The 21,212-nt window shown below is 39.2% G+C and overlaps 1 protein-coding gene across 4 annotated transcripts in view; it reads left to right on the forward strand.

The window, feature by feature from the left end:
• The window catches only part of LOC137181703 (retinoic acid receptor gamma-A-like), a 52,406-nt gene that overhangs the window by 15,776 nt on the left and 15,418 nt on the right, over positions 1 to 21,212 (forward strand). For 3 of the 4 annotated variants that reach the window (XM_067587586.1, XM_067587588.1, XM_067587585.1), the window contains one exon: positions 11,084 to 11,486. In XM_067587586.1, coding sequence (XP_067443687.1) covers positions 11,318 to 11,486 — 169 coding nt within the window. In that variant the 5' untranslated portion in view covers positions 11,084 to 11,317. Of the gene's footprint in view, positions 1 to 11,083; positions 11,487 to 18,497; positions 19,350 to 21,212 lie in introns of those variants that run through there. The other variant, XM_067587587.1, reaches the window with a different exon arrangement.

Below are 21,212 nucleotides of genomic sequence, written 5' to 3' on the forward strand. Positions count from 1 at the left end.
AATTTTCCTTAATGTATGAGGGAATGTTCATCAGCACATCCGCAGGGATAGGTGACGAGTCTACAAGTAGGGCACAAACAGCTGGGTGTAAACAGCACATAATATATAACAGATCACACTCTGGAAAACAGAGAGTGACTCACTCAATCTAAACATAACTTCTCTTCTCTCTTTTGGTTTCTGTCTGGTTGAATGGGTTTGATTTTGTCATCACTTGATCATTTTCTCTGTCAGTGGACATCTGTGGAGTGTCGGCTCCTCAGTGAACTCTGGTCCCAGGTCAGACTAAGCTACTAATACTTAACTTTCTCAGCTTATAAAATATATGATTTAGGGTGGATGCATCTGCTCTTGGTTAAGTCCTTTTTTTTTCTTCTTTGGTTTCATCATTTAGAGAAGAAACTTTGTATGTGCATGGTTTTGGGTGTGTTGGATATGACTCTTTTAACTGTTTTACCAATCTCATCTTTGTTCTCTATGCTTTTCAAGAATGACATCCCCTCAGGCTGAGAAGGCTGTCTGGCTCCTCTCTTTTTCTGTCTCCTGCTGTCTGTCTCACTGACTTCTTTCTCCTCTATTTGCTCAATATGAAAAAAAAAAAATTCTTCTTTGCTGGTCCGTGTCAGCTGAGTTCGATTTTGTTCGGGGGTTGTTCTCTTGGTCGTTTCATATAAATGGAAACTTGGAACTTCCCAAACAAAGACCCAAGCGTTTGCTACTTGTTTTTTTGAGAGCTGAGGACACAAATGTTTTCTTGTTCTGCAGAATTACATATTGTCCGTGGAAGAGTTATTTAGAGAGATTTTGGTGAGAGCCATGCACTGGCTGTGGTTTGGTTTGACATGCCCAATTGGCTTCAGAGATTTGGAAGTCACTTGTAACATTCGTTGTTGCTTTCGCTGCACTTTTTCAAAAAAAATTCAAGGCTGAATGTGTTTCAGTGTGTCCAAAGAGTTTCTCAGTATGTTTAATCATGGCCTGAGGCTGCTTTTCAGCACAGGCTACAAGTCCTTTAAACACACTTCTAATCCCCTCTGTAAAGGAACAGCAAGGCACAGATCGTGTCAGTCACTACACTGAGTCTGTGTGTGTGCGAGAGAGGGAGACGGTGGGGGGTTCACAGGGTTTTAGACTCACTTTTCACTTTAATACTAAATGAAAAGCTGCCTACTAAATGCCTCAATTAGGCCTGACCCATGGCCGGGCTCCCGAGCCTGGAGCGACAGGGGCTGACCCCGGCTTCGACCTGGAGACCTTCTGCAGCCCACAGGGTTGGCTCCACATAATGATATCATTGTGTGTTTTATGAAACATTACTATCAGCAACATCATCCCCATTAGCACCGCTAACACATAACTCACACTGTGTTATTCCAAGTATATTGAACAGTTTAGAGCTGTTTACAAGAGTAAAGCTATAAGTTATTGAAGAGTCAAGTGACACTTTCTGGTAAAGAGTGAAAGAAGACTGTTTTTGTGGAGAGTGCCTGTGGGGATTTTCTACTGGGTGGAGATTATCACTGTAACTCCATTATATGCTGTAGTGTAAGTGTAAACATGTGTTAATTGCATTTTTTAATATGGACCCTACATCCAGAAGTTGTTGCCAAGGTAGCAGCTAACAGCAATCCACATTAACAATAATAACAACACATTTAGGGCTGCAACAAAAGATTATTTTTATTCTTCATTCTTCATTATTTTCTCAAATAATCAATGAATTGTTTGGTCCATAAAATATCAGAAAATGGCAAAACCCAATATGTTTACTTTATAAGGTACCAGTCAACACTGTAGACTGGTGCTGTATATACTGTATATCTATCTACTATCATAACAGAGTTAAAGAAACAGCAAATATGCACACCAAAGAAGCTGGAACCACTGGATTTTGATATTTTTGCTAAAAGAAATTGGTTTAATGATTGATATTCTATATTGTTGCCAAATGATTTTCTGGTGACAGATTAACTGGTTAACTGACGAACCATTTCTGCTCTAAATACATTTTACTTACAGAGATCTTTTCTAGATACTTATAGACACCTTACATAAATAAAAAACATAAAACTAATAAACAATGAGAATATACATCATATGATGAATTGAAAACCTATTGGATTTATTTATAAAGCTCAAAATTTGCAATACCCTCTCTATTACATCCTCCGTTAGACAGTAGTTTGTAGATTTTTTTAATACGAAAAGCTTTAATCGGTGGTGTATTTTATGGAAACATGCTGTTTTAGTTTTTCCAGAGCAGACGTCACAAATTACTTTCATAAAACGCCATGGAAGTCCATATGGTTTGTCATGTAATTTTATTGACTCTTTATTGATTCTTTGTTATTTCTATTGATGGACTTCTTGCGATATTGAGGATAGTCTTCCAGCATAACTAGATGCTTTTGCTGGGAATTGTGGTTGTGTTCATAAACATCTCTAAAGCGTAATCTGTGATTCTCCTTTGGTAGATTTACTGTCGATAGGATTGAAGACTGTAACTCCAGTTTTGGATGTAAAGGTAAAGTTAAGCCATCAATGTAGTCAAACAAATTATTAACTCAGTCCCCCTCAGATTTTAGAGGCTCTCAGTTAAACTGAGTGAAGAAGATCCTGTTTACTGGAAATCATTTTAATAAGATGAATGTCTGACAATCAGTGTGAAAGAAGTTTGGAAAATAGATATCAAATATTGTTTTGGGGCCTAATACATACATCTGTGTGTACATTCTGGACTGAGCTAACAACATAATGGCTCGCATCAATTGAAAATATGTGTTTACCACAGCCAAAAACATTATGCGGTCATAAAATGACTGTCAGACAACTGATGCTTTATGGCTCAGCAGTGTTTGTATTCCTCAAAAGACATTTTTACCCGTCAGTTTGACATAAAATATAGTATGGCCATTTGTTGAAAAATCTAATTATGTTGTTTGTGGGTGATGGTGTCTCTGTTTTTTCTCCTCTGTAATGGTTTCTGTGTGTCAGGATGTGCATTTTCTGCTCTATGTTTTCAGCACAGCTCATCTCTGGCTTCATTCTCCAAGAATAAGCCACATTTAATTGTGGTTTTATGGTTTACAGCTAATTGTCCCTGCTGAAGTTACATTTTTCCCTGCATTTGGGCTGTTTTTGCACTCAGACTGCCCTACAGTTCACACTGTCCTTTATAGGTGTCATACATATGAGACTATAGTGTTTCAAAAGTAGACACTGTGTTTTTTACGTTTGCTCCCCTACATACGGTTTCTGCAAGCTGAGCAAAGCCATACGTTGTTTTTAGAACAGAAACACCAAACTCTACACTAATCTTTAAACGTGTCTTTGTTGTGCAAGTGGCTGAGTACATAAAACATTGACTACTTTCTTGATATTCCACTGACGATTGCAAAATATATTTCATAGAAAGCACAGCAGATAAGCAAAGCTCATATCCACAAAAGAACGACACAACATGACTGAGCCAACAAATTCAGAAAGACACTTTACCATCGAATACCCGCCTGTTTTCCAGCTTACTCACATCGTACTGGATAAATTCCACACTCTGGAAATTTGGAAACATGACTAAATAGTTGGGATGAGAAAAAACACAATTTTTTATTTTCTATTTACTGACAGGAGGCAAATTAAAATGCAGAGTGAAGGACGTTTGGGTCCATGTGGCCTGTTCTCAGTCCAAAGGATCAAAGTGTGTTTCTCATCAGATAAACAGTCTTTTACAGTAAAGTCTTAGAAAAGTGTTCACACTCTCACTGGGGTGAACACGCTTTTAAGGACAGGGGAAAAAAAACAAAACAACCCATCATCATGTAATCCATCTGATATGCTAGCATTGAGGACTAATCCACCACATGATCAAACAAAATAAAGGAGATCATTGTACAATGTGGAGCAGAGCATTCATACCCCCTGGTTCTAGTTTGTAGTCACTGGAGTTCCTCCAAGCATTATTTATTTATTTATTTATGGTTTATTTGATAGGGACAGATACAGCGCACATAGTCAAAATGAAAACAGCTATCCGATGCAAGGATACATAGTGTTTACGGCAGATTGCTAATTTGCAACACCCGTTGCTGGAAGGGCTTTTGTGAAAGTATGAGATTAAAACAGTGATGTATACAGAAGGTAAACTGAGTACAACATGATACAGTAAAGCACACATTCAGTAATATAGCTACAGAAAACCAGACATGGATACAGGTTTGTTGCTGATTTAACCAGGTAGCTCTCTTAAAAGTGGTGAAGTTTGCAGGAAATTTCAAATGATCAGCTAGCGAATTCCAGGATTTTGCTCCTTTGACATAAAAAGCTGTCTGAGCAAAAGATGTTTTGCAGAATGAGACTTTATAGTTGCCGCTAGAAGCTGCTCTGGTGGATCTGCTGCGGCTCTGTAGACTCTTGATGTAAACACAAGCTTTACATAATGAAAATCAATAAAGTTTGCAAAACTTAAAATCTTTAATTTACTTAAAATGCAGCAATGATGGCACCTTGTTTGCCTTTTATGCAAGATTTTCAAGGCCTGACTTTAAAGACTCTCTATGGATTTGATTACTGACTGGTTGGCCTGGGACCAGATAGTAAAACCGTTGGACAGATGTGAGAATATCATTGAATTTAGACACAGCGAGACACAGTCAAATGTCAAGCAGTTTTTTATCATCTTAAAACAGCTAAGACTTAATCATCAAGCATCACTGAGCTATGTCACCTCTGTGTCACCACAGTTTCAGTGTTTCCATGTTAACATTTAGCTTGAACTGTTTGTAATGTTCTACCTAATTTCTTCCATAATTCAATGCTGTACTGTATAAAGAAATTTTCTGTTTGAACTCATAAAACCTGGCAACGTGCTCATTTTTCTGTCTTATTACACAATTGGAAAATTCCCTATTGTGCAACACATCTGTGAAACTTTGCCATAAAAATACAGTGTTTACCTCAGTCAGAACTGTGTCAAAGAAATGATTGTTGACTCACAATTAATAACGCTAATCATGGTTCCATTTATAACTAGTGTAATGTGGAAAAGAGTGGAACCTGCCCCTAATCCTATATCAAGAAACCACACAGAATGAACACAGATGTACTTTAATGAGTTACTTTTAATAAAGAATAACTTGGAGAGAGTGACGAAGCAAAGAAGGAAAACTAAGTTCAGTGTTTTAAAACTTATGCCGTTACCGCTTTTCCATGCAGCTAATTAGTCTAGTGTAATGAGACCATCTGTGTTTGTCAAAGATGTTTATGAGATTATGTTTTGCCAGATGCATTAACCTTTTACACTGATAGTCAAGTGTACTGCCAGTTCTAAACAAGTATTTTTTATTAACTTATGCACCCTGAATGAGCTTCATTCTCCGAACTCTTTAACCATGGTCACAGTTCATCCACTGACTGAGTGACACAGACTCCCTACAACCACACATTTCTCAGCTAAGAGTCTCATTATACTATAAAACTTAACTGTAATTCTCCAGTCTTCTATTTCTCTGAAAACATTGCACCACACTATCTCCAGTTGTGTATTTAGCTTTAAATGTGCATTTCTATGTGACCAACAGGGCATTTTTTCATAATGTGCAGAAAAATCCAACTGAAAATGTAACCAAAAGTCTTAATACACCAGAGAGACGTAAAAAAAAAGAAGCTGTGTTTCATATTTACTGCCATAATGTCACGCAAGATTTTTTATTATGTACTGTACGTAAACACATAAAAAAAGAGTTAGAAAAGTGATGAGTCATTAATTATAAAGCAAACCTGTCAAAGTCAAAGAGACGTTGTCTGGACAGAGTCTAATAACACGGTCCAGGATACGTTCACACTAAGCCAACTAAATATGAAAACGCATCATTTTCTCAGCATTTGGGCCCACTAAGCAAGCATTTTCTTCACCATTAGTATTTTACAAATAAAGATTCCCGAAAAGGATAAGTCTGAAAATGACTATTTTAGATTATTCTCTTGATTAATTGGTTTGTCTATAAATTGTCAGAAAATAGAGAAAAGTGGCCGTTAACGTCTTCAAATGTCATGTTTTGTCATATCAACAGTCCAAAATCCAAAGATAAGTTTACTATCATGTATGACACAGAAAAGCTTCAAATTATCCCATTTCAGACGCTGCAACCAACAAATGTTTGACATTTACACTTAAAAAATGACTAAAACTAGAAGAGTGCACTCAGTGGAGTGCAGATCTCCACCAGGTGTGTCTGGAGGCATCATGTATAGTCTCGGATTTCTTTAAGATGCATAGAATAGTGTGATGGTTTTGTAACCGGGTTTCCTCCTGGGTTTTTCCTAGCTGTATAAACTTAATAAGCTAACAATAAACAGGGCGATAAGTCCAAACTTCTCGATATAAACATAGTTATTTATTTAGAACATTTTGTTGTAACACATCACACAAAATAAAACCCCTCCCTCTCAAACAAAGAAGAGTTGAATCTCACTCAGTTGTCCCTCCCAGCTCCCTTACAGTCAAGATGGTGATGAAACTAACAAAAACAGGGATTTATTAATCTCGTATTGTGTTTAACCTTAGTGGATCATAATATATCGGGTATGTAATTAATCTGCAGCTGCTCCTGTTCAAGATGAGACCAAACTTTTCAATGGATGTCAATTTTTGAGCCACAACAAAGGCCAAAATGTGGCCTGTAACATGTTCGTTGTTAGTCTAGCGGATTGCCGGAAATGCCTTTTGCTGCAATTGTTGATCACTTGCAGCTTCTACCGGCTGGTTAAGAGAAGTAAGGAGTCAGCGGTACAAAACACATTATACAATAGGCTTTTCAACACTTGTGAATCACTGCAACTACAAGAGGTCCTTGAGCATAAATGTGCACAAAAAAAATCAGGCTGATGTGTCCAGTAGTATGAGAGATTAGCTGCAGATACACACACAGACACACATGACTAAACACATGATCTCCTCCTGGAGGAGATAATAATGATTCTGTTATCAAAATAGTAGCTGATTAATTTTCTGTCGATGGACTAATCAATCAATTGATTAATTGTTGCAGCTTTAATTTGCATGACATCTTAGTGAAACCTTCAGGTTAACATGTAGCTTTTATGATCTGCAACCAAATTGCACATTTTTTTCTTGTTTCATTGTCTGACAACAGAAATAGAAGAATATGTAAATGTGAACTACTAAATGATAGATTAGGCTGTGTAGGTGATCACAGAGAGCAGGCAGAGAATGAATGGAGGTTTAACCCCATTAATCGTCACTCCTCCTCTCTACATGTCAAAGTGTCCTTGAGCAAGACGTTGAACTCCAAATTGCTCTGAATGTGTGTAGGGGGGAAAAAAATTACGTTGCTTTGGAGAAAAGTGTCTGCCAAACAAAAGTAATGTTCGTAACAGGGCTTTCTGTCTGACTCCTGACCAGATGCTGGCTGTGAAACACAGTTTTGTTGTTTGCAGACTGAAATAGGACGAAGAGGAAAAGTGTTGTGTGAATGTAGTTGTTTTCCTGTTTAAGGCGTTATAGTGTGACTGTGGATCTTGTATGTGTGTGTATGTGTGTTTGTGTTTGTGTGTGTATGTGCGGTTTCATAACTGTAACCACAAGCTGATTTCGGTTGGAAAAAACCATAAAATTTAGTCACATTTAAACTCAGGATAACCAGATCCAGATGATTCTCCTAATAAGCACTTAAAACTTTTATTTAAAAAAATAACAATGTCATTTGAACTGATGGACAGTGGAAATTATATGAAAACAAACAAAGTTGATAATACTGTATTTAGTTGCTTGTTGAAAAAGACAGTGAGATGGAAAGCCCCATTGTTTTTACACCAAAGCTGTTTTTAATCCCCATTGTCTGGGAAAAGGGAGCATCAGATGTGTGTTTGTGTGTACATGTGTGTGTGTGTGTGTGTCCGTGTGTCAGCAGGACCAGGACCAGGTGACCCAGTCTGACCTGACCCAGCCAGGTCTCATAAAAGCAGCATTGAGGCCTGGAGGCCCGGAGACACAGCACTGCTTTTGTTGCCCTACCCAAGGTGTATTCCCCCTGGAGGGAGAGCAAGGGGGCGGAGGGTGTTACTCATTAGAGAGAAAGAAACCATTCCTTGGCTTGGGCGCACATTATTTCATATTTTATTACTGGAAATAAATCTCTTTCTTTATTTTTATGTATGTTTTCTGCCCGCTTTTCACCCTCCTCCCATGCTGCTTTACCACAGTCCGTTCTTTCTCTTATTAATCCAGTTTCCAGTATGGCTCTAATTAATAGGACTCTGTTCACGTCTTACACATGGCCTGCCAGATGCTTAAAACTCTCTTTCTTTCTTTCTTTCCCCTCTATCTTTTTTTTTCAGCTTTCGACACTTTATTTTTTCTTCATCCCAATCCTTTTATACATCTGGCTTTCATACTAGTGATTTAGGTCTTTGAATTTGATTGGTTAAAGAGTAAACTTGAAGTCGAGCGACTCGAAACCTACATCTGTGGAAGGATCCTCCATCCTATATTTACTCCTCCATTCTTCAAGGTCAATTGCAGCTTTCAATGGTGCTTCAGCATGTGTGAACGTGGTGTGTTTTCCACTGATTACTTGCCCATGAACATGATTAAAGTCACAGAACATCTGTGTATGTTCACTTCTGCAGGCTACATGTCTGTGCTTGTATGTGCCTGTTTGTAGGCAGGCATGTGTATGAAAGTTTTTTTTTGTGTTTTTTTTAAATGTGACATTCCACACCAGTGCATGTATGTAATCACTTTTTTAAATCACTACACACTTGGTCCAGCATGTGTTTGACATTCTTTGATTGTCAAACACAGAAGTTCTTTGTGAAAATAGTTGCAGGGACTCTCCCTGACTGGCCCTCACAGTGAAGAAAAACCACAGCAGAGCCAAGCAGTTACAGAAAATATGTCAATATGGGAAATATGACTTTAAAAACAACACTCACTGCGCTGACTTTGTGGCTTTGTGTGTGAATGTGCGTGTGTGCTCAAATAACAAAAGGATGTAGGAGAATTTTTTACTCTAATAATAGTAGCACATACTTGATTGGTTGGTCTAATATTTTATCTATTGCAGTGAGGGTAGACTAAATATTAGAAACACTTCCCAGTATAACACAACACAATAGCAGAACCACAAACTACAGCCTCAGACCACAAAGTTGAATCAACATCCCTCTAAAACAGTTTCCTTCAGTAACTTTCATGAAAGCAGAAATTATTCCAGGACTGTTATGTTAGACTGCATTAATCCATATAGTCTAAAAAGTTCTCATATCCAACAGAAAACTGTCTTATTGTGCTTACATGATTAATTTGCATAAGAGTAAGAATACCAGAAAATGTATTTTTACCTATTCGCGTATGAAGAACTCAACAACAAGACAACAAGACTCTGTTCTGATGACATTATAAATGTTTGAATCACCAGTCAGGTACATTAAAGTGTTAGTTCACCCAAATCAAAAACCCGCAAACACGTTTTGTCTGTATCTGGAGTGATGATGTCTGGAGCACACCGTTAATAAATAATAATAAGATAAAGTTCAGTAATTAATGTTTTGACGTAAACCATGTCTACATCAGAGTAAACACATTTCTTCATTTAGCTCAAGTGGCATTTAGCTATCCAGCCATTTTTGGAGGTATTTATACCAGATTTTGCAAACCTCTGAAGTGAATGGTTGTAAACACTTTTAACTGGAGCTATTTCTGTGTAAAAACTCTCTAAACTGAAGTCTGGATTATCCAGAGTAACGGGGACATTGTTTTTAGACAAAAATGTGGGCAAATAAAACTATTTGCATGGCTAACTACCACAAGAGGTAAGTGAGAAAATATGTTGTTGTTTTTTTTTTTTTTGTAATTTGGGTGAACTGACCCTTTAAGATGGAAGCTGTGAAATTTATTCTTGCTAAATTAAGAAGTATTGCTTGTGGGTGACCACATGTGTGTGTGTGTGTGTGTGTGTGTGTGTGTGTGTGTGTGTGTGTGTGTGTGAGTGCGCATGTCTCTGTCCTGTAAAGGGGCTTTGCTACGGCCAGTATTTTTCCTCCACATGTGGAACAGTTTACTTTAAATCAGGTACGGGGCGACCCTTTGCAGTAGTACTATAATTGACAAGCTGCTGTATGTGACTGATTGTGTGTACTTTATGTACCTGAGCTAGTCTGTGTAACGCTGCACAAATGAGATACAGGAACAGGGGATTGCTAATGTATTATATCATAAAAGTTTTTTTTCTGCTCTGCAGAATTTAGCATGTATTTCTGCTGATATCCTCGTTCAATGAAAGACATTTGTAAATTCAAATTTCTCTCACTCTTGCCTCTCACCCACCCTGGGTGTTTGATTCCCATGCTGAAGCAGGCCCAAAACAACAAGACATTCTTTGGCCGAGCTGTATTTACCACAGCTCCACCGCAGAGAGTTAGGCTCCACCCACTCATGAAATCACTGAAGGGGATGAGAAAGTCATAGAGAAACAAGAGGAGAGGGCTGCCCTCATATAACTTATTGACAGGGTCACAGAGGCACAGCGGGAGTCCAGTGAGAGGCAGAAAAGGTGGGACGTTGTGATCGTCAGAAACCTTCAGCAAAGTGGAAGGGTTTCTGGTGTGGGGTGCAGTGAGAATGAGTAGGTTATGTGTGCCGGTTGTTGTGAAGGGTTAATTGTACCCATGTTGTGGCTGGCTGTTCTCTGGCAGGCTGGCTAGAGTCAGGCTGGCAGAGGGAACAGAGAGACCCTTTATAATACAGTTCTGCTGATTGAAAACATATGGCATTGCCTGAAATCATTGCACTACTTGGAAGACGGACAAAAAGCAGTAGAAAAGTGTCTCTGCTTCTCTGCTCCCTCAACTGTTTCTTCATCACTCTCTTTTCGTTCTCCCTCTTCCTCATCGCTCTTCTTGTCTTGAGTTTGCTTTTGAGGTATGTCAGGTATTGTTTTGGTAACAGAAAATGATCGATATTTTTGTTTGAGTTGTCCTAATTGACTTTAGGTAAGTTAGGAAGCCACTGTGCTCTGTAGGTTGGTTCCAGTGTCTAACCCCTCTCTTCCCTCCTCTCCTACAGACTTTGGACCTGCGGCCGTCTTACCCAGCCTCGTTCTCTTGGCTCCTGGTATTCCCTCATCAGCATCCGTCACACCTCTCTGTGGCCCGACAGCGCAGAGGCCAGCAGCTGACTCGGGCTGAATGGCACCAGCCCATTTCAAACTCACCATAGGCCCCTGATGAAGACGCAGGAAGAAGAAACAGCGAGACAGTCAGACAGAAGTCACCTGAACCACCAGCAGCACTTTTCACCATGGCAACCAATAGGGAGCACCAAGTGCGTCACATGACTGGCTTCCCCCGTGCTATGTACCCGTTCACCTTTAACTCTATGCGGAGCCACTCCCCCTTTGACCTGCTGGCCAGCAGCAACCTCTTCGGTCGGTTTGGGGCAGACCTTCCTAAAGAGATGGCTGCACTGTGTGAGTAACAAACTAAATGAATTATTCATTTACATAACATACACAAACAACTGTCGAGATTTGTCATACGTCACTGTAATAGAATATATTTCTCTGAAAGACAAGTTTTCATGAGTCTGGAAAGAATAGTAAGACATTTCTTTGCAAATCAACCGTCTGGTGCCCTCAGTTAACCTGTCAACTCCGAAATGACTATGAGAGGACTCACAAGAGCACTTTTAATAATTTGCAGATTATATCCAGAGAAACTCAACACACTCAGGGTTGAAAGTGTCACGTTCAAATTGTTCAGATTCCATTGCTAAAAGTCAAACTTGTTTGATATAATCATGAGGGGTCCAGCTGGTCTGAGGTTCAACCAGGAGGCAAGAAATCTGAATCCCACATCACATGACAAGATAGTGTGCAGAATCCCCATGACATAAACTGCCCTGTTCTTTGTAAAACAGATGAGACTCTCCAAGATTTTGGAAAAGTCTTCAGGGCCAATTTGAGGTTATAATCAGCCTTTAAATCATGCGATGAGAGGAGAGGAGAGGAGAGGAGAGGAGAGGAGAGGAGAAGAGAGGAGAGGAGAAGAGAAGAGAGGAGAGTTTTTCCATGTGGTGAACCAGGCAGATGGCAGAGAGACCAGGGTGGAAAAAAACCAGCAAACATAACATTGTCCCTTTTGTAATGTGCTGCTGTCCATGAAAGTGGAGAACAGATAGTAACAGATTTAAAAGGAGACAGGAGTTTCTCATTTCAACTTGCAAAAGCAATGTCTTAGATTGAGACTTCCCATTTTTGAGTTACAGGGGGCGCTATTGCACTTCATTATGACTAGTGAGCAACTTCAGAGACAGTGAGTTGCTCTGATTTACTCTTCTCTAAAAAATAAAATTAAAAAAAAGAAGCATTTACTTCTTCCCTTAATCTCCCTTTATTCCTCTTCTTTTCCTGGCTTTTATTGTAATGACTTGACTTGAACATTGCAGGGGCACAGCAGATAATTTTGATCCTCACAATCTGCAGTATCGTTTACCTACAATGCTATCTTGTTGCAGTTTCAGTTTATAATACAGCTGGGCTTGTTATAAATGCTTAAAGTCACAGAGACCAGCTAAAGGTTTGTTTGTGCACCAGTCTTAGTACTAACAAGGGTAACCCATGTATAGATGAGCAGCAAAACATCAGTTTGACAAAGCAAGGGAATATAAGTAATGTTATTAATATTTCCTCTTTTAACAGTAGATCATTTCCTCATCATTATCATTGCTTCATATATCAACTTAAACCCATTAGTGTGTTTATATGAACACTACTATCTCCATGTTAGTCAAACTCCTACATCTGACCGCTGTATGTATGTTTAAGTCATGTCCCAAACTAGCTGGATAAGCCTTTATCCATGTTGCAGTAATCCCAGGGGAGGAGCAAAAGAGCAAGGCAGCAATAAGGTGACAGACTGTGCAGTGTCCAAATGAAACATTTCACACAGAGACAAGTTTATGAAGTGCCTAATACCCTGTTAAGATGTTCATCAAGTGTACAAATACACGCTGAACACGCCTGTCAATCTATGTGTGTGTGTGTGGGCCTGTGTGAGTGTGTGTCATTGTGCTCACATAGATAATGTGTTCACTGAGCAGCTGTTATCTGTTGATCTCCAGTCAGTTTCTGGAGTCTCGGGCCTATAGCAACATATCGTTCATCAGGCTAGTAGCTATGTGATTACATCTTTGACATGTTGCCTCTGGTACTTTATTACATATACAGACAGACGGAGAGATATAAAGGACGGCATTATGTCAGTCAGGATAGACCATATGGGTAAACACACGTTACAGATGAAAGAGGCCCACAGAGACTGGCAGGTACATACAGTATATCTGTATATCACTTCTTTATTATAGATTTAATGGCATTGTATAGTTGAAAATAGAGGCCAACAGCAAAGAAAGAGCAGATTGTCACAAAAGTCTAGAATAAAACTGACGATTTTGAAAGTTATTTAATTCCTGGTAGCAATGAGACCAGTGTCGTCATTTTAAAATAATCAAAAATACAAGTTAAAAGCTTATTTCTATAATAACCAGTGTTGTGCAAGTTACTGAAAATTAGTAATTAGTTACAGTTACTAGTTACTTCTCTCAAAAGTAATTGAATTACTTTACCAAATACTGTATATAGAAGCAATTAATTACAAGGGAGACTAACTTTTGCATTACTTTTAAATGTCTACTTCAATGCTCTTATTAATGCACACAGCTATATTATTTTAGTATTGCTGTGGCACAGTGTGGGACAAGACAACTGTCAAATTTTATCTATCATTGTACCCATTATCATTATGACAGAAAGAAAGTAGTGGAACAATAAAACACAATGGATATGTTTTGACAGGCATATTTATTGTAGCCTTGACAAGCCTTCAAAACAAGCACTACTACACAAGTCATTTTTAATACTCTTGGCAGTGTAAAATGAAATAACAAATGTTTCTCAGACATTTGACAGTAATTTCTTATCCTAATAGGCCAAATAGATAATAGATCATCTGCACACACACTACAACTCACCAGTATATTTTTGTCCTTGATCTCGAGAAGGGGAAAATAATGTCCATATTTCCAGGACAGCAAGCTCACATTACCTGAACTGTCACTGTGTGGGCTAAGTTAGTCTAATGCTGATTGATTGATTCACTTGTGCCACCATGAGGTCGGGTGACATTAGATCATAAACTGGAAAAACCAGGAAATAGGCTGCATTTGTCTGCTGTCCTCTGCAGTTGTCCACTATTTTCACCTAAGACAAAAGTAATGAGCTCATTTAAATTTCAGTACTTGTAATTGCATTATTTAATTTGAAAAGGTAATTGGTTATATTTCTAGTTATCTCCAAAAGTAGTGGAAATACAGTGACACATTACTTCCAATACTGGTAATAACACACTATATCTTCTGTGTTTTCTGTGTTCAGTCTGTTTGGTAATTATATTTATAATGATAAGACAATTGAGGCTTGTGTGTCCGTGCGTGTGTGTGATTCTCTGAAAAAGGAAGGAAGGAAATCTGGAAATGTGTGTACGATCAACATGTATAAATGAATTAGGCAAATTACATTAAAATTTAAAAATATCAGCTACAGTGACATTTGGACATTGCCAAAAATACATTAAATCAGCATTCACTAAGTTTTAAAAATAGGTTAATTGATCCATAGTGCAAAAGTACAATAATATACTGTATCTTTCAGTTGATGATCAACTTGTGGATCAATACATTGGGTTCAAAAATGACTTTCCGGATGTTGAAATTCCTGGCTTTAGTAGCTTAATTTCTCAGTTTCCAAAAATGTTATTATGAAACAGAAAGAGTTTTCCTGTGTCTGGTGAAAGTACAAGTTTTAAAACTGAGCTGAAAAGCTTTTTGTTTCTGATCACACCAAACGTCACCAACAGAAGAAATTTGTTAGTTCACGCCTGTAACTATACACACTGGTGATGTCAGAGTGTACTTAGTGTACACTTCTACATCACTGTAGTAAGGTGAGAGCTTACACCAAACACAAGATATTTATTCTTACTTTAAGTTACTGTTAATATCTGTTAACATACACAGAAAGTTTAAACTCACTTAAATAAGAGACATTTACATCTTTTCACGTCTTCATCATGCTCTTCACATAATGTGGGAAATGAGTTGATACATTTATGTATCAGATTTGAAGAGGTTTTTATTAAATGTGGAAATCATTTCCTATGTAAACTGATAGTTGTGGCTGCACACGGATATGGTTTTTGAGTACTGATTATTTTCAGTATGGAAGACTGACAGCCTACTCTTTACCATTAAGTGAAGCTACGATAAATTACTTATCTCTCATTAGTGCAAAGTGAACAAAATTACACAAAATTACAGTAGAGGTTTAAGTCGAATTTTCAAATTAATTCAAGCCAGGTCCTAATCAGTGTGAGTGGAAGAATGTACTTTGTTCTCTAATGAGATGAAGCTCAAAACATCCCTGGACTTGAAATTAGTGGATATCCACATCAAAAGCTCCCTGCTGTGTATTCAATCATACAGTAAATTCTCTCTTCTTTTCCTATAATAGCAGCGGGAATTAGCAAGAACACGCAGAGCACACTTTTTGGCTAGAGGTTTTCTACCCAGTGTTTCCTGGAATTGGTGTAAATGTGTGATACAATCTCTGGGTTTCCTCAGGAATAAGTAAATATTTCTCACAATGTTCAGGAAAAATGTATTTTCGTCTTTTATCATGAGGTCTAAAATCAATATTCTGTCGACACTGAAATCATTTTTTTAACTAAGAAAAGAAAATCTCCCCAAAGTGATATAACGAGGAAAAGACGTGTTTTTCCAAAATGAACACAATGTCCTTTGGTAATTTCTGTACTAGTCACATCTTGTTCTTTGTAATGTTTAGAGTGTGTGTGTGTGTGTGTGTGTGTGTCTGTGTGCAGTGTGATATTAGTAACTTGAACCTAAAGGCACAGAGCGGGGCTTGTGTGTTTTTCTTTGTGTCTGTCATCACAGGCACTCTGTTTAAGCACATACACACATAATTGTGCGTCTGAACACACACACACATGCGCACAAACACACACACACACATTTCCACTGCCACTCTGTAGGCTGCACATTCCAACACCCATGAATATCACAAACCAGCGGTCTCGCGCTGCTTGCCTCACATTTGTGACTTATTTGTGCGCTCGCTGATGACCGCAGTGAGACTTTGTGCAAATATCTGCGGCCGAGATGGAGGAGCTGCTGGTGGAGAGACAGACAGAGAGAGAGAGGCCATTGTTCAGCTCTGTGTGTTTGTGTCAGACATGACGACAGGATGAATAGCTGAAGAACCTGATTGTGAATACTTGTAATGTGACTCGCTCCTCTTACAAGTTGTGTGTGTGTGTGTGTGTGTGTGTGTGAGAGAGAGAGAGAGAGAGAAGGAGAAGGAGAAAGGGACACGGCTGGCCGGGGAGTCCCGTGTTTTAAGTTTCAAAGGCAGAGAGCTGCAATTTGCTTAACTTACTGAGTGGGAGTGAACTTATGTTTTGTTAAAAGTGAAGAAAAATGAGACAACTTTTTCTCTCTTCTTCACATTCCCCTGCATTTGTGTGTCTCTTTCCTCAAAGCAGCAACAGGGGGCAGGGTGCTGCGAGGCGGGGAGGGTAATTGTCTCAAGGTGTGGAGAGAGCCCAGCAGGCTGATATTGTGCAGCTCTGCTCCCTGCAGTGTGTCATTGTACTGTGTGTATGTGTGTTTGTGTGTGTGTGTGAGTGTGTGTGTGTGTGTGCCAGGCCATGATGGTGAAAGACAGGTAAAAACTCTACTCACTGAAAACAAGAGAAGCAGGGGGTTTCTAGAAGAGAACTCAAAAGATTTATAAAAAAGTTTAAGGAAAAACAGCAGAAAGGGGTATATCGTTATCTTACACATGGTAAAGTACAAAAAAATAAAGAAATGGATTCAGGGGGTTGGGTGAAATACAAACAAACAAACAAACAAAGGGGGAAAAACAAAGAAAATAGAAAAATGTAACACATGAGAATACACAGCGTATGAAGCCACAGGCAGGACAAGTTGGGAAGTCTGTGTGCGTGTGTGTGTGTGTGTGTGTGTGTGTGTGTGTGTGTGTGTGTGTGTGTAGGGGGGGGGGTTAGAGCCCCAGTGGGGGTTTCTTCCAGAGTTCATCCCTCTTGAACGAGGGAAGGAGGGGAGGGAGGAGAGCCAGGCTGTCTAGTATACAAACTATTCAGACTCCAGGCCTGTGTGGTTCGCCTGCAGCAGAGTCGCACTTCAGTGTGACTCAAGTATCCAATAAGCTCCAGGAGGCTAACTGAATCCATTTGAACCAGATTGAAAGAATTGAATTAGATAGCCGCACATGCCAAGACCAAATGGAAAGAGAGAGAGAGAGAAGCTTCACGAGACAAATAAAACTTCATGCAATACAAGTGGGTGGATGGCTGTGGAGAAAGAGAGAGAATGATTTGTGAAACAAAAGCAAAAATGTGAATTATTCATTAATCGACCCAATTAAGGGAGCCAATAGAAGCCCGCCAGACCCTATATGTATTCTTTCTCATTTATATTTTAATATATGAGTTTGAATAAAGTTCTGCTCATGTATTTTCTTATTTTCTTTCTCTTCTCTGCAACACTTCTTTCTTCCTCTCTTTCTCTCTTCTGTAACACTTTATTTTAAGGGTCTGTGAATTCCAAATAAATTTTCAGGAAGTTTCCTGGAATGATTCAGGTAATTTGGCACCAATTATAGGTATAACAGAGATTCAATTAGTACACTAATTACACCATTAAACACTAATAACTCAAATTAATTAATTACAATTCAATGCCAGTGCAACAAAAAAGATACTTTTATTCAGTGCACAGCAGGTAAACAAGGAAAATGTTAAATTTTGCAACTCATAAGCATACAATTCATACAAGCAGACATTCAATCATCAATAAACATTTAAATGGGACAGCAGCTGCTTATAAACTCTACAAACTATCTGACTTCTAATAATTGACTAAAAAATGTGTCTCTATTTTTCATACAAGTATCAAATCACATTCTTTCCAGATATGATCAAGGAATAATGGACCCGTAAAACACTCTAATCTTTGTTTCATTTGATGGATTTCTTTCTGTGTTATTTTGTTCTTATCAGTTCATTGTTTCATTAGATTTAAAACCTTACACCATATACAATTTAACTCTGGTATTAGGATTTTAATTTTGGGAAAATTGCAGGATTGTGTTAGCAGGTGTGTTCCTGTGACCACTTAAACCTCAGAGAGGTACTTAATCCTGCTGTCCCTCCACAGAAATCACAGGAGTGCGTCCATTTACAGAGAAAGCTGAGAAAATTCACAAATGACACCCTCACTAAATTACCTCTCTCTCAGCACCTCTCGCTCTAGTTCCCAACAGTCTCTGCGAGGTGGGAGTTGCGATTTTTTTTTTTTTTTGCTGAAGGTAGCAGAGTTGTACTGTTTGAGAGAGAGAGAGACAATGTTCCCTATTGTGGCAGAACAAAAAGAAAGTTAAAGTGCAGGAAAAGAAAGAGAGGAAAAAGGAGTCAAATGAGGGAGGCAGGGGAGGCGAGGTAGTTTGTTTTCATTTGCAGAATATGAAATATGAAGAGGCTGGTTGGAGAACTTGAAGGAGAAAAACAGGGAGGGAGAGAAAATTGGTTGCATGGCCAATCAGAGATCAGGCACACACCCGGTCAGGCTCTACGTCCCTCCCTCTCCCTCTTCCTCGACCCCACCCCCCCTTCTCTCTGCTGAGAGAGCATGCAGATAGTTGGCCGTGTCTGTGGCGGAGTGTGAGAGGCCCAGAGACCCGGCGAGAGGGGAGCTGAGATCAGTTACAGCAGTCAAGGAAAGCATCTGAGAACAGAGAGGGTGAAAGTAGTTTGGGTTGTAGAGCAGAAATAAGCCAGACAGAACTAGAGGAGGAGGAATTTTGTCCATTCAGAAGATTTAGTCTGCAAGGGACGGGACAGGCGGTCAGGGGGCAGTGGCAGGGGCCAAGACAGACAGACAGACAAGGAACACCTGGGCCAAGCAGGGCATAAAGTTACTTTGAGTCACAGCTTCTTCTGAGCTTTTACACACTTTTCTCCTGTTAGCTCAGCTCAGCCAGCAGAGCAATAGCAGAAGACTGTAGTTGTGTTGCTGTGATTTGAGAGGAGCATGTTTGACTGTATGGAGGCTCTGGGGCTGGCCCCGCGGCCCCTCTTTGATGTGTCTGGACAAGGCTCCTGCATGCTAAGCAAGGCCACCCCTTACTTCTCCGGCCTGGACCCCTTCGCCTGGGCCGGGACCGGCAGCATTCAGTGTGAGTACTCGGTCTATCTATCTCATCATCCTGCATGCCCATCAGACTGGGAAAGAGCAGCTGTGTGAGTGATTGTGTGTGCGTGTGTGTGTGTGTGTATGTGTGTGTGTGTGTGTGTGTGTGTGTGTGTGTGTGTGTGTGTGTGTCTGTGTGTGTGTCTGTGTGTGTGTGTGTTCTTATCAGAGTCCTGGTTTTGTTATCACTGAGCTCTCTCCACAGGAAGAGTCGGATTCCTTTCGATTCTTATGCACTCATTCTCACCCTGCAGTTTGTTTGTTTATGTGCTTAGCGCGCTTTGTGGGTGTGAGCGAGTGAGTTGGGGAGTGCATATTTATACATCATCGTGTTTGTTTTCTTTATGAATGACTTCACATGACTGACAGCTCTTTTAAACAATGCGGGACCTGACCCGGCGATGTGTCCAGAAAACAACAAGCGACGTCCAAACAGAAACAGCTTTGACAGATTGAAGGCAAATGGGCCTTGAAATCACATGGTTCCAATGTGGCCAATAAAGTCATGGTTACAAAGAGATAATTTACAATACAGAAATGAAGACAATTTACACCCAGATGTGTGCAGCAGCTCTCTCTCTTAATCATTTTACCGTATGAGCAATATTTGACTTGATTTGCGCCGACATCTCTGTAATTGGAGGAAATTACTCAAAGCTACAATTCATTTGAGCAATTTTCTTCAAAGGAAAAGATTACTTCAGGAATGACCAATTGTTGAAAATACAGTATGAATCAATTGACATATAAGCACTCCCTGTTTCCCAACTCCACAGGCCAGACATTCTTTTGACAGCTCCTCAAAAGACCAAAGCAGACAAGGCACAGATTGCATCAGGTATCAAGATACAGTGTAGAAAACCCAACGGCCACACAGGAACAGTCACACAGACAAACACTGCAAAGATAAATGAGAAGAATAGATTCTCTCTGGTGAAATAATAAGCGGACCTTTTGTTATTGTCATGGAGTCCATTTTCAGACTCTTTGATTACATTTGGCTTTGCGGGTTTTTCCTTGTGCTGTGGCTCGGAAAATCAAACATTGACTCTATCTATCTATAGAAGTCGACTTGCTGAAATCTATTCGTATGTGTCATCGAACTCTTTTCTTTTTTCTTTTCAAAATGTTCTCGCCACTGTGCTCAAATGCTTTGCGATGTCAAATCTGAGCACCTCAAGTCTATTTATCTTCAGTAATCATGCAGATACTGAGGCATCAAGCACTGTCAAGTCCACAGTGCTCGCTAATGAAGATGGATGAGCAGTCAGGATGACAAACACCACAGCAGGGCCTGTTTCAACTTGCTAAGGAGCTTCGCCAGATGCCAGCCTAAAAGACAAATGTCCACAAATGTTCATTAATCATGTTTTCTTCATATACTTTTTTTTTTTAGTTGTGCAGGTTGCAGGTTTAGTATCAGTCAAGAAACTGCACATGTACAGTTGTTTTTTTTCTGCTTAGAATGAAAGAACCACAAAGATGTTTCCTGCCTGACCGGGGTTTTTTTTTCATGGTTTCTGTTTCTAAATAACTTCTAAACATTGATGGAAAGTAACACTGTGAAGTGTTACTGACGTATTACTCACCTCTGACATCTCTACTTTTATTTTCCTTTTTCAAACACATCTAGTTTTTAGCTTTAAACATGACACTGGGCTGGCAAATTGCAGAAGTTTTGAAATTTTATAATTGATTAGTTGATTGACAGAAATATAATTGGCAACTATTTTGATAATCAATAATGATGGTCAATTGTTTAAATAATTTTTCAAGCAAAAACTCACAACATTTCTCTTCTCCAATGTGATGATTTTAGAGCGGCAACTAACGATTATTTTCATTATTG

Source organism: Thunnus thynnus, chromosome 4 (assembly GCF_963924715.1).
Source record: "Thunnus thynnus chromosome 4, fThuThy2.1, whole genome shotgun sequence".
Classification (NCBI taxonomy): Eukaryota; Metazoa; Chordata; class Actinopteri; order Scombriformes; family Scombridae; genus Thunnus; species Thunnus thynnus.